Source organism: Haemaphysalis longicornis, unplaced genomic scaffold (genome assembly GCF_048455015.1).
Source record: "Haemaphysalis longicornis isolate Haplotype H1 unplaced genomic scaffold, Haemaphysalis longicornis Haplotype H1 scaffold_12, whole genome shotgun sequence".
Lineage (NCBI taxonomy): Eukaryota > Metazoa > Arthropoda > Arachnida > Ixodida > Ixodidae > Haemaphysalis > Haemaphysalis longicornis.
In genome coordinates, this window is record NW_027526225.1 from 119,439,035 (window position 1) to 119,454,761 (window position 15,727).

The 15,727-nt window shown below is 45.5% G+C and overlaps 2 protein-coding genes across 2 annotated transcripts in view; one reads left to right on the top strand and one right to left on the bottom strand.

Moving 5' to 3' along the window:
* Nucleotides 1-3,536: 3,536 nt before the first annotated feature.
* Nucleotides 3,537-4,772, bottom strand: LOC144163406 (uncharacterized). The gene has a single exon (XM_077694386.1). The coding sequence runs from the start codon at nt 4,650-4,652 to the stop codon at nt 3,816-3,818; it is 837 nt and encodes a 278-aa protein (XP_077550512.1). The 5' UTR covers nt 4,653-4,772; the 3' UTR covers nt 3,537-3,815.
* A 215-nt stretch (nt 4,773-4,987) lies between these two features.
* The window catches only part of Bap55 (Brahma associated protein 55kD), a 28,558-nt gene continuing 17,818 nt past the window's right edge, over nt 4,988-15,727 (top strand). The window contains exons 1-4 of the mRNA XM_077694387.1: nt 4,988-5,134; nt 7,599-7,675; nt 13,040-13,220; nt 15,090-15,190. Of these exons, the coding sequence (XP_077550513.1) occupies nt 5,110-5,134; nt 7,599-7,675; nt 13,040-13,220; nt 15,090-15,190 (384 nt within the window). The 5' untranslated portion in view covers nt 4,988-5,109. The remainder of the gene's footprint in view (nt 5,135-7,598; nt 7,676-13,039; nt 13,221-15,089; nt 15,191-15,727) is intronic.

A 15,727-nucleotide genomic window follows, 5' to 3' on the forward strand; every position in this document is an offset into this window, starting at 1 on the left:
TGCGTGAAATAATTTGGAAGGGTTTCCGCATGTATTGCAGACAAACGGCCCTTGTAGCTCTGGGACTGCCCTAGGATAGCCCCACACCAAGCACTGCACCGTCTTGGACCGGACTGGCTCACCCTACTGTCAGACCAGTTTATTCTTCTTGCTCCCATTTCGACTACCCCAGAGAAGGCCAATTTGAACTGGGGCTGCTCATGCCACCTTCGTTTGGAGTTTACACTTGCCTCTCAACACCTGGAGTGGTGCCTTACAGGAAACCTCGGTCTGGGCGGGTAAAGGATGCAGCACAGACCAAGGGCTCGTGAATGCACGTTCGCTGTACAGGTAAAGCTAGCAGTGATCCCATGTGGTGCCAACAAGCCTGCGGTTCCATAGCCACTGCAATAACTTCATGTATGGCCACGGGCTGGTCCTAGCTTGGCTTTGCTCGGTTCGTTAGTCAAGCAGAGTTTTAGGCCACTAGTTGCTTCTACCAAGACCCAATCAACCCCCCTTTGGCAGTACTCCCCATTTAAAAAGAAAAGGTGCAAAAATGATAAAGGATGGGAAGAAACTGCGCAAGCTTCCAGTGACATCAATGGGGGTGTGCGAATGCACGTGCGCAGAACAGGCAAAGTGAGCAATGATGATATGCGTTGGCAGCATGTAATTGGACAGGCATGCAATGGAAAAGACACAAAGGCTACAGCACTGCTGATGCACCTCAAACACATGGAAATGCTCATTTGTTTTCAAGCCAACCAATGAGTTTTGGCTTTACACTACAAATTCTGATGCCACAGACTGGTAAACGTCTGTTAGAATGAGCAGCGTAGCAGCAGGGCAGGCAAAAAAAAGTGCGTACTTAAACCGTGTACACTAACGCCCTTGAAGGAGGTGCACCTTACAATGCAGGTGCCACAATTACATTATGTGCCTTAACTAGGCTGATCAAAGTAGCAAACAACCCAAAGAACATTTAGGTGGTTTTTAAGAGTTGTGAATGCAAAAGCATTTACGTCCGTGTGAAAGACGCCGAGTGTTTCTTCGATTTTCACACTGCAAACAACATTTAGGGTTTTGCTGCTATAGTCGGTGACAACTTAAGAACGGCACCGGAAGTTGCCGCTGTGCCTTATCACCGTAGCCGGATGTTTCTCCGCGCGGTGCAAGTAGGGCGTTACTGGGAATATTTTGAACATGGCGCGAGCCGTTCCCGTGATTTTTTGGACTTAATATGCTTATAAACGACTCCAGTGACGACAAAAAAACTGCGTGAGACAAGGCAGACGATATCACGCATTCATAGCAAACCCCTTTCAAAACGCGCGCGCACTGACGTCACGGGTCCGGCGCTTTGGCGGAGTGATACACTACATGAGGTGGTGCCGTTCTTGAGTTGTAACCGGGTATAGGGATGTGCAGTGTACTAGCAATTCCTCGCCAACACTAGGCACTTTTTCCCTTGAGAGCGGTCCGGCTCGAGGAGAGTGAGCCGGGGCCTACAACCCACTCGGTCCCTCAAACTGGACAATTAAATCCTCATGTGGAAGCTGCCTACACAACCCTTGAAGATACAAGAAGTTTTATTCCTCCGTCCCTGCTATTCGCATTTCCCCCCTCTGGCCGGCCGGCCTACCCTTCCCAATACAGGAGTACAGTCAATCCCGGATATATCGAACTATTGCATATATTGAACAGTCTAAAACCCCTTTGAAAATCCTATGCAAAAGAAAATATTTCATACATCGAATTATCGATATATCGAACTTATTGGCAATCCCCTTGGAGTTCGATATATCCCGGATCGACTGTACTACTACTACTACTACTACTACTACCATAGACGACCAAATTCCTCTACAGCTGACGCGGTGGCCACTGATGATGTGTGTGCTTCAGGCACCACAGTAGCATGGTACGTACTGGATGCATGTTGGACAAATGTGTACGCTTGGACATACAGGTGCCATGGTATGTAAATGGAACAAGGATTCGTGAATACCACAAAATATTTGTCTTCCTGGCTTTATGACAGCCACTACCGGACTAAAGGGAGCTTTTTCTATCAAGGTCTCCTTTAAACGCACTCCAATACAGCCAGGTAGTTTACGGAAGAAGAAACTCCTGTAAATTTGCGAGACTGTTTCAATTACTTTTGACGGCACCTGTACCTCACGTCTGCCTTTCTCTTGTGTCATGCTAGAAGGATCGCAGAACTAATTGACTGTGTTGGTACGCTGCACTCTGCATCTAACCAAGCCTAGAAGTGACCAAACCATCCTTATTTATTTTTAACAAAATGCGTAAAACTGTCCTGAGAGAACATTTTGCAGTAAAAAAGAAATCAAATATCTTGGCACACAATATTTGAATTGCTGAGGCTAGAAGTTCACCTCGAATAACCCTCATGCGAATATTCTGTTTTCTGTCTGTCTGCGATGTGAAACAAATTGAATTCACCAACTTTTGGTCATTTTCCATTGATTGTGGCACAGCGGCCAGCACCAGCAAACAAAACCATGCAAATGCGACACAAGTAAGTACAAAGTGAAGACGCATAGTGCCTGCAGCCTTACCACTCGGCAAAAGCCAACTTGCATAGCCGCTCATGGCCTTCATGAAACCAAAATTATAACCGCCTTGAAACTGAAACGAAAATGCTCCAGCAAAGTTTTCGGGCACGGGGCATCATGGCGGTCGTATTCTGCGGCTCAGGACAGCGCTGATAAACGCGTTGGCACAACAGGGTCGGCTTGGCGCAGGTAATCAAGTTTGGCGCTAAATGGCACAGCTATTCCGCCCCTGCTAATGGTTTTCTAAAACGTAAGCTATGACCCGACAAACATGGTCATGTAAGTGATCGTGTCGCTAATGTCAGTCGATCAGTGCTGCGTCAGACAAGTCTCGCGCATCCGGCAGCTGTGTTAGGCAGCATTGGCCGGCAAAGTGCCGCACTAACTGCTTCGGTGCTTACATGTTCGTAACTTTAATTGTTTACCCCACATTTCTTACTGCTATAAAAAGAATGCTCCCTAAATTTAAGTGCAAACAGCTCGTTCGGCAATCTTATAAGCCCTGCCTAACTTGCATTTCCTTTTGCCGGCCTCAGCCTATCGCACAGTAGGGAATATGACATCATGGGTTCTGTTGAGGCAAATGAGCTAGTGGTACGCATGGCCATTCCCACTTCCCCAATTATATCGCTTATATCAGCAAAGTTTGCGTTAAAAGTAGTGCATGTATGATTCTAACGAGGCAATCTTTCGAATGAACCAAACTTGTGTTCTGTCTGCATGGCCCCTTGAAGTCATCAGAGCTCGAAGCTTAACATCAGCGATATATCAGGAATGCATTGGCTAATACACATCTGCAGGTATGTGCTGCATGTCACAGATAATGGGACATTAAGACACCGTTTTGCTGAAACCGATGCCAGTGCTTTGCTGCAACATGTTGTGCAATGGCATGGCTTTGGCAGATAGTGCATAGCGAACATGTGCGGAGCTGGAATGTACCTAAATACAAGAAACGAGGCTGACAAGACCTGATGTGGTGAAATGATGAAATTATATGCCACGACAAACATACATGCACGGGTTATATTAGAGACCAGTTCCCAAGACACATTTCCTCAGATTTTCGGACTTCAACCCATTTGCCTGGCGGTACTGTTTCTAGTCTACCACAGCGCGGTTGCAAGGTACGTTTTTCTGCAAGATTTCTCTTATTTCAGGACCGAAACTGGCAATGTCAAATTCGCTCTTCGCTCAGCCTCGCACAACTGATCAGCCCCGTAACCGCGCACCCGTCCCCCAGCCCACTCTTTTTTAGTCATCCTCGTCCTCTGCTCTTGTTCGCAGTGTCCGATTTTTCGCTTTCTTCACAGAGTCGCACGCAGCGCTCGGGCCGCTTTTTTCTTCCTCCACTTCATCCACCTCAAGCTCATCATGGTCGTCGTAATCGGCGCAGTCAAAGCTTATCAGAGAGCTGGAACTGACCGCCGGTAGAGACGAGCTCCTTGGTCGACTGTCTTTAAGGACCTTCTTCGCGCCGAAGGGTTTTGCACCCACTACGCATTCCGGCATTATCAACTTGCCTGGCCCTTGTCCATGAGACAACTGTGGCTCCGCAGAATCGTCTTCCATTTCTGTGTCGCCTTCCAAGGACCGCTTGTGGAATATGTGCTTGGTACCAGCACCTCCACTCATTTCTCCGCCGTCTTGCCGCGACTGCTCTTTCAAAAGGCGCCTTTCACGGAGGTAGTCCAGTGCGGCTGCCTTGTTGCTAGCTTCGGACATGTCATCTTCCGATACGCTTTCCAAGCTGTACCTCGTCCACCGTTCTGGGTGCAGCTTGAAATCCGGTGTGACGTTTTTCGCGCCCGGCCTTGGCCGCTTGCACGACCCCTCCGGTGATGTCCACGGTCTTTTGAAGACCCCGTCCACGGACTTCGATGACTTGGCCGCCAAGTCGTCCGCGACGTCGGGGTCATCCTTGAGAAAGGACTCTGTGCGGGACCGTTCCCAGGCCTGGTGCTTTGCCTCCAAACCGTTCAGCGAATCGAAGACCGAACTGATCCGGCTTGCGACGCCGCTGGCACCGGCAGTCTGAAGTTCGAAGCGCGTAGCAGCGGCAGGGTCGTTGTTTCTGTTTAGACTGGTCATCGTCAGGCAAGCTGCGCTGAGTTGTGACGAAAACGATGTTGTTACGTTGTTTCACTAGTTACGGGCGGCAGCAAACAAGGGATGCGCCATATTTGTTTACAACTTTTCAGCGAATCACGTGATTTCTTGTTAAATGGTGGCGGCACCTATCATCAAAGTCAAGACCTAAGTCAAAATTTTATGCCTAAACAAATTTCAAAGTGAGCAATACCTGACAACAAAACATTTTTAACCTTATATTTAAAATTTTAATGTCAAAACTGTAAATATTTGCACTGCACTTTCAAAGTACAAGTGGATTGGATTGACTTGTACGGTAATGGCGAAACCACTGATTGCGCCATCTAGTGTGACGCTGTTTAATCTTCGCGCTCTGTTGCAGTGCAACTGTGACAACAATCATCCACCGTTCGTCCCGTTGTTCGGCATTTACGGAACATTCGAAGCGTAAAGTACGATGAGTGGCGGTGTCTACGGCGGCGGTAAGTCCTCAAGGCTATCTCATCACTTCAGCTGATGGGAGCTGCTTAGTTAAACCGTGTTATATGTGTGATGCCGGCGTGCGCGCTCGGCGATCGGCCCTTTGATCGTTCACCACTTACATCCACAACGTTGTTGCAGGTGTAATTTTCTACTACTTCCCGCACGTCCTGTTTATTGACTTACTGTAGCAGACAGCCTATGTAACCGCAGGGACGTTCGAAGACCTAGCAACGTACTGACATGCTTATAGCGTTCTCGAATCATACCTATCCGCGTGCGCTTGTTTTAACGTGCGTTTGCGAAGTAGACGGGTTGAAGGCTTGGAAACCGATGCGTATAAAATGCACCTGGCGAAAACCAGGCCGCTCAAGGCACGATGAATTCAAAAAATGGCGCTGCTCCGTCTGCCGTTATCTCGTCACTCACCCACTTGGGCTGGGAATCACGCAGTAGCTCTCGGTGCGCGCGCTCCGCTGCGATAAATCCAGCCAATCTGTCCCCTTCAACCTCCTCTCCATCCTCGTGGTTTTCGCGCATGCGTATGGGTTGTGAGGGAGGAGTTTTTTGCGTACACAGGACCGCCGCGTTTTCCTTTCGCCTAGCCATGAAGCTTCGCTTTAAAACACTTTCGGCATCAATATATCACCTTGTCCCCAACAACGTGCACGCCAATTATAAGCGAATCTGCCCCTAATTGTACAAGTTGATTCCCAAAATGGCAAGAAGTGGCAACACCCAGGCACATTACCGCGCAATCACCACAGGTGCAGAGACGGACCTTCCGGTTGGCACACACTGGCACGAGCGACTGTGTATGAAAGACGATTGGGGGTTTTCACGAATGAACTAGCTGCGGTTAAAATTTGAAACGGGAGTTCTCTGTGTGTTTGCAGAAACAAAGTAGCTGCAGTTGGAGTTTAAAATTGGAGTTTCCATCAGTGGCGCATTTACAAAACAGCTGTAGCAACTTGTTACGGGTGATATCTCTGGTTTGCTCTTGGAGTAGATCTGCAGCAGAGAGAGAGCGAGGTCTCGTCGTATTGCCGACTGGCGTATCATGCCGCTGCTCTGGTCACCTGGTAGAGTTTTTCTTTTCTTTCCTCTCCTCTGAAGCTGCTGAATTATAGCTGAAAAATATCCTCAGCAAGATTTTTAATCTTCTTACCTCTACACGGATGGCTAGGATTTTACTAAGTTTAATTGACAAGCTGCTTGGCTTCTAGCTCTCAGTTACGACACAACCAGTTTTGACGCTAATTGTTCAGCGATGACAGCACATATATCCAGTTGCAAGGATGTACTGTGATACAAAAGGTCCAGCATTTTGAACGAAGCAACGTATGTCGTCTTCATAGTTCTTTTAAGGAGACGCTGCAAAGATTTGCAGACACCGTCTAATTACATTACCCGATTAAAGCCCGAAATCTGTGGATCTTGCTCAGACCATTTGCAGCTAATATACGGGCCTTTTTATAGTTACAAAAAAGTGTTTGAAGGTGCAGCTTCTGCTGCACCAGCTAGTGTCACTAAATTACGCTAGCACCAGCCTTCCCATAGCCAATTTGCTAACATTGGCTAGGATTTTACGCACTGGCTAGCTGGCGTGGCTGAATTTAGCAGATTGTTGTCATGTTTAACTTCAAATTTGTTTGCGTGAATAAACAAAAAAAAACGACGAGATCTGTGAAAGTCAAAATTGCGTAGGCTGAGGAGGCGTCAGAGCCCATCGAGGACTAGCGTGATGTGATTGCAGTAGTTTTTGTGGCAGCTGCAAACAGTGTGTATCGTTTTCTTTCTTCTCCCATCTATTGCAGATGAGGGAAAGCTCTAAACTTCCCCTATAAAGAGTCTGATAATGAATTGGGCAGGTTAAGCTGCAAAAATGCACCCACAAATTAGATTTCGACAAATTCTCTTCTAGAGGCCATGAAGACAAAATGCTGCTTTGTTCACTTTGAAACAAGGAGCCTTTGGTAACTCACTCAGCTCCATTCCATCCACGAAAGAAGCTTTTGTCACTTTAAAACGTGGGAGAAATATCGAATAACTTTCAAATTCTGCACAACAGTGTCATAATGTCGACAGGAGTGACAAAATATGGGCCTACACTAGATATATAGTTGCCAGTGTGTTGATTGCGCATTAACATTGAGATGATACAGTCAAATTTTGAGTTGGAGGCTTTACTACAATCACCCAGTGACATTTCTTGGCGGTGGCTTAGGTTAACAGCTGTCAATCACACGGAAAAAATTCTGGGACATCTTCGAGAAAATCCTGAAAAGTTGCTGGAGAATCGTCACTGCTTCACATATTTTCTGCGATATCTCGAATATTTGTTTAAAGTTTACAATAAAGTTGACACTATTGCTGCCGGGACAAAGCTGTCTTCAAGGCCCCTTTCAGTGTTGGTTTCTCTAGTGGTTCGAGCAAATTCATCATATCGCTAATTCTACTTTTCAGACGAGGTCGGTGCGCTGGTTTTCGACTTTGGCCACTATTCCGTCCGGGCCGGTTATGCTGGTGAGGACTCTCCAAAGGTGGGTGCACTAGCGTCCACTCACCGTACTTTGTTGCACAAATCTCGGGCAGCACTGACAGAGGTGCGCCGAATGAGCAGCATTACGAAGGGCAAAAGCATTGACCAAAGCCTTTTATTTTTTCTGCTTCCGTGACTGCTTTTGCTCAAGCCAAGACGGTCAATCTAAACTAAAAACCTTCTTGTTAGGCCCTTCTTTTTGATGGAATTGCAACTGTAGTATCATGTATTTTTGTTGATGTGGCATTCATATCCCCATTTTCGAATAGATTGGAGTTGTCATTATTGTTCTTTAGTGTTCCTGCTTCTTATTGTTATATTTTTTTCTTCTCTTTGGTTTTTGTATTCATCGCTCTCTGTTTTATGCTGAGTGTTTATTTGCTGACATTGTATTCTAGTGTTACTTGATGTTCATTCCAAGGATCGCACAGGTCCTTGAAAACCTTGAAAACCCTTGAATTTAGAAGTGTAAATTTCAAGGCCTGGAAAGTCCTGGAATTTTTAAAGGGTCCTTAAAAATCCTTGATTTTTCTGGAGAGAACCAATGGCCCTGTCTTTTCACAAGGTCCTTAAAAACCCTTGATTTTTCTGGAGATAACCAATGGCCCTATCTTTTCACAAGAATTTAAAGTGTTTGTCGTGAATGTTAGGTTTTAAAAATGTACAGAAACATTGTAACAATCAAGTTTCAGTGTATTGCGTGAAATTACGAGTTGTGGATTCTCATTATTACGAGGCAACATTGGGAGCAGCACTCCTCAATAAAATTCATGTCACGATACAATCTCGTGAAAGCCGGCTTCTGTTCTCTATCTTGCATGTTCCATCTAGTCTGTGGACGGCCTTTCATTGCATGTTTGCTGTGCCTCATACGCTCCATCTGTGTTTGCTTTTACGTGCAAATGGTGGACGTGTACACAGTTCATCCTGCCTTGCAGCAACACTTGCTGAGTTAATTTCAGCTGATACTCTTGCTGACAAAGCAGGAGATGTAGGTAACATTAACTAAGTTTTGAAATCAAACAGCCGCAGCAAAACACCCAGAAAAAGGAAAAACCTCTAAATATAAACTATATAAAAAAAATAAGGCTGGGGGAGCATTCATAAACCCATAGCTCCTATAAATGTGCAATAATGTTCTTAGGTACTAGGTAATATCAAAATTTTGCATTTTGTTGAAAAAGTTATAAATAATCCCAGATAAAACATAAGATGGGGACCTTGAAATGTGTTTTCTGGTCCTTAAAAGTCCTTAAAAACCCTTGAATTTTTGCTTTTGAAGCCCGTACGAACCCCCCTGTTATTCTTTTTTTTTACAATCACCATGGGAGGTCCCGCCTGCGGTTCTTACCTTGGGACCTACTGGTGCCTCTGTACCCATTCCCTTTTTATGTTCACGCTTGGTCAATAAATTCAATTCAAATTCAAATAGAAATTCTGTGGCTGAAAAAAAATATCAAGTGGCTATGGAGTTATTCTGGGCAGTCCAAAATTATAAATCAAGGTGTTCTAGTCTTTCTCCATGGCGTCTGCACCTGGCTGATCTGTTATTGATGGTAGAAAGTGAACAACGTGCCTTGAGACTCCTTTCTTGTGTGCATTGCTAGCAATGCCTCTTTAAAACACCTGGTAGTTTCTTAAAGGGACACTGAAGCGAACTTGTCAAGCTTCTGTTTTTGTTTTTCCATTGCATAGACTCGCTCAAGTAAACACCCTTTTCGTTGTTTATCCGGCCGATAAAGCAGTATTTAATCTTTAAGGCCTGAGAGAAGAAAATATGGGATGCGACATTTGCAGCTACCGCACCAACTAAAGCAGTGATGTCCATACAAGATGCGATGTGATTGGACGATGTCCAAAGTTAGAATTCAAATGTAGGACAGTTGCAAAAGTTGGCCGAGTTAGTACGTGTTCATACTTAATCACAGCGCGAAGGATGGGACAGACAGAAAGATCAACCACTGGACAGGCGCTGATTCTCAACTAAATTTATTGAAAACCCGCAACAAACATTTATACTGAAGGCAAACAACGCCGCACGTGTCAAAGTAGCATACAAAGAAAACGAAGTCAGCGCCTGTTCAGTAGTTGATCTTTCTGTCTGTCCCGTCCTTCGCACTGTGATTAAGCTAGAATTCAAACCAGTGTCGGTTTCAATTCTGTGAAACAACGTGCTTTGCGTCCGAGGATATCGTTGGCTGGGCATTCTCGATATCTCAGTAATTGGCATACCGCGCTTCTGCCATGTTGTTGACAGTAAAAAGTATCAGATAAGCCTACCAGCGTGGCTTGGAATTGTAACAATCGCTAGCCGAGGCGCCTGCAGTGGATGAACACCCCCTGAGTCACCGCAGATGCTCAGTTGTGATACGCTTTTCTCCCATCTTTGGAGCTTGCCTGGCTCGTACCTGTATCGTAAGAGGCGTGTTCGCACCAGGCCAAGGGTCGGCTGATTCGGGACTGAGCCCGCAAGTAGTCGGTGCTTGTGGGAGGAACACACGCCATTGAGAACTCACCAGTGCATCAGTGTCAGTCTGCACGTGCTCCGTGAACTCATTCGTGGAGCAGTGAACGTTACAGCACAAAAATGGTGAATTCTGTATAGAAAACATTGCCCAAAAACAAGAAAATCAACTTAAAAAAAACACGTCAGAAATTTGAACTTGCAAATTGCAAAACAATGCAGTGAGGGGTTTAGACCTCTTGACCAAACCACATTGCTTCAGGAGGTGGAAATATAAAGTATATATTGTATAAGCTGTTTGTTTTTTCTTTAGTTTGAGCATTTCTGGCGACTTAGAGAAGTATTTCTTGAATAACACTTGTGCAGTTAGCGTCCCCCAAATTCCCACAAATATCTCAGCTCTAGCGACTGCATTTTTCAGGCAGGAAAGCGATTGCAAATGTGCGGTTGTGCTGATGACTACTGTGCTAGTTTACCCAACAAAAAAGTGCTATCCGCACCGTGGGTTCACACTTTACAATAAATTTTGTTGGTTGATTTTAATTTCTTGGTAGTCATATTAAGTTTGCTGACTCTTCACTCGCTTTTTATTGGCCTTATATTTTTCTACTAGCGTACCAGCCAGCAAAGCATCACTTGTGCACTTGTGTAGACCTACTTGGACTTCAAAGACTTTACGAAGCTTTGTGCAGTCCACAAACTAACAAACTAAAGGCACATTCTTCCAGGCACAAATTGTGTTGTGGCTTAGTTCCAACTGATCGAGCGAATTGTGAAGATCTGCCGGCAGCCGGCCGACTGACCCTGTCGGAGAGGCAGCAGGCCATGCAATAGTGCAGTCAAGCCAAACCATCTCGATTGAGCATCACGCGAAACGTCATAGAAAATCGACAAGGAGAATGTAGAGAGGAGGAGAGAACTTTGGGATTGATTTTTCTACTAAATAAAACCGTGCAAACGCACCGACAGTGGTCGAAACATGGCCTAGGGGCTCCAGGCAAGTTTGTGCAAATAATCCCACAATGTTTGCAAATCTTTTCAGTGTCCCTTTAAATGTGGAATGGGAATCATTTCACATTGGTGTGAATGATGAAACGAGTATAGTGAGGGCCTGCTACTCAAAATGTCAAGCCTCATCATCCCCCGCTGGTAGGGACGAAAACACAAGTTAATTTGTCGTAAAAGACGGAAAAAAGGTACTGAAATGAAAAGGGAAAGGCTACGTAAATGAGGTTTGCATCTTGCGGTGCTTGAGCGTCTAATTTTTGGGAGCAAATGTGGGGAAATGACTTTCTATTTTGTCTGTGGAGAACTATGCCCATGACTATCATTTTAGACATATTACGCCCTGTCTTGCAAGCCTCAAATTATTCATCCAAATTGCCGCAGTTGAGATAATGGATATAAACATGAGCACTCATCTTGTCAAACGGTGCAGGCACCTCTTTGCTGCCTGACGAATCTGAAAAAAAAAAAAGTCATGCACACCTCTAAAGATCGAACGACGACGATGGTTGAACGCGAAGCTTTCTCATGACGGATCCTTAAATTGTCATCTAAGTTTTCCAAACCACTTTGACCATGTCGAAATGGAGCAGTTATATAGAAGGCGGCTTCACATTGTGAGGATCCAAGATTCGATTCCAGCCGCAAGAAGCTCCCCCCTTTTTTTTTTTTTTTCTTTGCTTTGGCAATTTTTATTACAGATGCCATCAGTGAGAACACTAATGCTTCGCTTTAATAGCTGCCGTATGCTTTGAGTTTACTGGGGTGCTGGCAAAGTCCTTGCAAAACCCCAGAATCATTTACTTAAATTGCATGGCACAATTGTATCATGTCAGCTTATTGTGTTGATTTCAGTGAAAGGCAACAAGAAAAAAAAGCTGGCTTTACTGAACCGGGGGCCGAGTTCACTAAATGATAAAACTAATAATATCAGCACAAAACACTTCTTTAATGTGGAGCTGTTTAACCCGGCCGTTAAGTTCTCCAACGTGAACAGAAAATCTTCAATTGGAAAGAAAAAACGCTTCCCGTGGTTGGAATCGAACCTGGATCCCTCACGCTATGAAACCGACGCCTATCCGATGGAGCTATCATTGCTCGCATTCCGCGCGCACAGCATTATTTCCTTTGGGTTTTTTTGTAGCATTGGCTTTGAACAGCCAAGTCTCTGATGAAGGGGGACGGGCGGCCAGCTCTGCTGTTTCTCCAGCCTTGCACCAATAGTGCAAGCTGCGCCAATTTCTTTTTTCCTGGCATCAGAAATAGGTTGCAATCCAACACGTATGCAAAAATTCATAACAGATGCTCTAATCCAGAGCAATTTCCAGCATTGCAAGCACTTTACTGAGACACTTTGTCATCTGAGGGGTCTCTGCTTACACAGCGATCAGTCTGGTGCATCGCCACATCAGGGAGACTGGAGAGGTGTGTTAATGTAGTCGTCACAAATGCAATTTGCTATGTCTCTCTACATTCTTTGCTGTGGCAGTGTTGCTCCGAGCAGGCCTGACGCATTATCTTGAGTGTGTAGCACTTGGGAACCTAGCACTGCAAGTAAGAATACATGCTTGTTTTCATACAGTTTCATTACTAAAGTGTTATTCTTTTTTTTTTTTAAGTGAAGGAAAGAGTACTGCAGTAAAACACTGGAAACTTCAGTAAAGAATGTGTGGGATTCCGTGAAGATCGAGTGATCTGGCAATGTTTAGGTCAATGTATTTCCAGACGGAGGTTACTGCAAGTATACTACATGCTCTCTTTCATTGAGTTTCACTTCTAGAGCACTGTTTTCTGCGGTGAGGGAAAAGAGCACATCAGCAGAACGCTAGGAACCTCCGTAGAAAGTGTGCGAGACTCTGTGAAGCACCAGCAATGTTGGGTTTGCCCTCTTTGCAGGCGGAGATTCCCAGCTCCGTCGGAGTGATCGAGGAGTTGCTGGCCGACGGACCCGATGCGGAAACGAAAGACCTGGGTGCCACTGCTCCGGCACCACAGAAAAAGTACTTCATCGACACCACAAGCATCCACGTGCCCCGGGCCAACATGGACATGGTCTCCTTTCTCAAGGACGGCATGGGTGAGGGCTGCTTTGGTGGCACGGTTTCACGAGGGGCGTAGAAGCAAGATGCCTTGCCAGGACCGTAGCAGTGAAAGAGCACTCCTGAGCTAATCAGAAAAAATGGGTGCACTGGTTGAAACAGCATGGCTACTGGAAACATTGCATGGGGCTTCTGTGGGACCAGAGTGATGTCCCTTGGTGAAGAGCAGTGTGGCGTTTAATCCTACTTGTTCCCTAAGTTGAGGACAATGAAAGGGGCTCCCATTTCCCCTTTGGTGTTGAAACATGCGCATTGAGATTGCTCGTGGCCATTGCAGTTACCTTTCCTGCTTTTGAAAAACTTTGCAGAAAAGAAAAATGGAGTCACCATTTTTGCAAGTTAAAGGCTTGGGGTCAAGGGTGAACCTAAACCCCCCCCCCCTCCCCATTTTCTTCTTTCAGATGGCAAGCTTATTTAACTGTGGCCCTCCGTATAGCCCAGGTGCAAATTCGGCATGTGGAATGCTCTTGGGAAGCGTATACGTACATTAATGCTGTTATTTTCCAATTTGGGGAGGTTCACATGCGCATTAAGAAAATAGGAAATCGCGTCAACATTAATGTTGTCTTCTCTGCTCCCAACAAATTGTCGAAACTAATGAACAGAGTCAATGGAAAGGAAAAAAAGAAAAGCAAGTGCGCAATGCAGCATCGCGACCGGTTCGTGAATTGTTCAAAAGGCACAGTTCATTCCATTCCTTTACCGTGTGGCAGGCAGTACATTGGACAGTCAGGTCGGTGCTTAAACGATCGGCTTAGAGAACATAGGAATAATGTAGATAAGACGATTAAAGGACATCTGGGCATGCACTGCAGCGACTGCAGAGATTGTGAGTGTAGGCCTCATTTTGATAAGACTAGGATTGTAGCCCGCCACGAGGATCAGTTGACAGAAAAAATCATTGAGGCCTACCAGATAGTTTCCTTGAAAGACAACTGCATTAGCATAGCTTCTTTAGCATTGACAAAGAAAGAACTGCAATTCTTATCCAATCATTAGATTTTGCCGTGCAAAAGTGCCTTTGTAACGCGATCGTTTGAAATGTCATGCTTCACTTTTTGTTTTTTGTATTTGATTATTCTCCTCCCCCTTTCCTCCTTTCCTTCATTAGCTGTGTATTTTCCCCTATAAAATCGGACATCACAGTGAAAATAAAACGAGTTGATAGTAGCGCCGTATCCCGTTCACTTCGTTCGTCCTTGTTCCTTTCGCGCTTACTTACACAACACATGCCAAAGCTACACTTTGGTCATGAGGTGTGCCATAGTGGAGAGCTCCACCTCGGCCTGTTTATGTGCTCGGTAATCTCAGCGCACTGGCATTTATCACTCCCAGTGGAAAAACGGCTGCTGCTGCCAGGATTGAAGCCGTGTCCTTTGGCTCAGTAGTACAATGATGCTCTTGTTTTCTGAGCATGCTTGCACAGAGTGCTGGCACTCTGAAGGGTCAGGGAAACTATTGCAGGTTACACCAAGCAGGTGGACTTGATAAGCAATGAGGCAAATTAGGCAGCAATCCTTCACAGCCACTGCAAGTCCACGAGGCTGAGTCAGCATATGCTTTGCACCTGTTGGGTTGCTCTCACAGGGATCTTTTGTGAAATAGAAGGTGCGGGTGTTGCCATAATTGGTCATCATCATCATCATCCCCAGCCTATCTACGCCCACTGCAGGGCAAAGGCCTTCCCATGGACCTCCAATTATCCCGGTGCTGAGCCATAATTAGTAACTGAAGCCAACGACTGAAACTATGATAGGATTTGAAGGGCCTTCCCTTTTGTATTGCTTACGAAGATGACTGTTCTTTCCCATATTTTTTTTCTTTTCCTTTTCTTCTGTTTTTTCCAGTGGAAGACTGGGACATCTTTGAAAAGGTGCTCGACTACACCTACAGCCGGCACGTCAAATCGGAGCCCCAGTTGCATCCTGTTCTAATGTCAGAAGCATCGGTACGGCTGACTCAGTTCCTTGTTTGCCAGACTTGTGCAAACTGTGTACTAAGAGATGCATGCTCCGTGTGATGCTCTCACACATCCTGACTGTCTGTGCAGTGTCTTTCCGCACACTAGTAGTACTGTCCACATGACGCTGTCTCATCTCCTGCTCTGTATCAGTTCGTTGCGCCAGCCATTGTGCCTCCAAGCAGTCACCAGCTGGTGCAACTGTAAACTTTCCCTTAATTTTGCCGTCTCTGTTTGCTTTTATTCTTCTTCATCTCTCCGGTATCGAAGTCAGTTGGTGCTCATCTTTGCACTGCCCACAAATTTCAGACGCGACTTCCCCAATGCATGGCACATAGGAGAAAAGGAGAACAGTGGAAAAGAAAAGAAAAAAATTCTTTAAGGCTTCGGATGAAACGCACGTTTGTTTCTGGCTTAGGTTATTGGTAGTGAGCCTAGTCGCAAAGCAACTGTTCAAGGGAGTGGAGAGATAACTTGGTGTATTTTTGGGACACTGCAATGCAAATAGAAACATACTAACCAATA

Bases quoted from the DNA above. Each gene is read 5' to 3' on its own strand.
- LOC144163406 (XM_077694386.1), bottom strand. From the start codon at position 4,652: ATGACCAGTCTAAACAGAAACAACGACCCTGCCGCTGCTACGCGCTTC.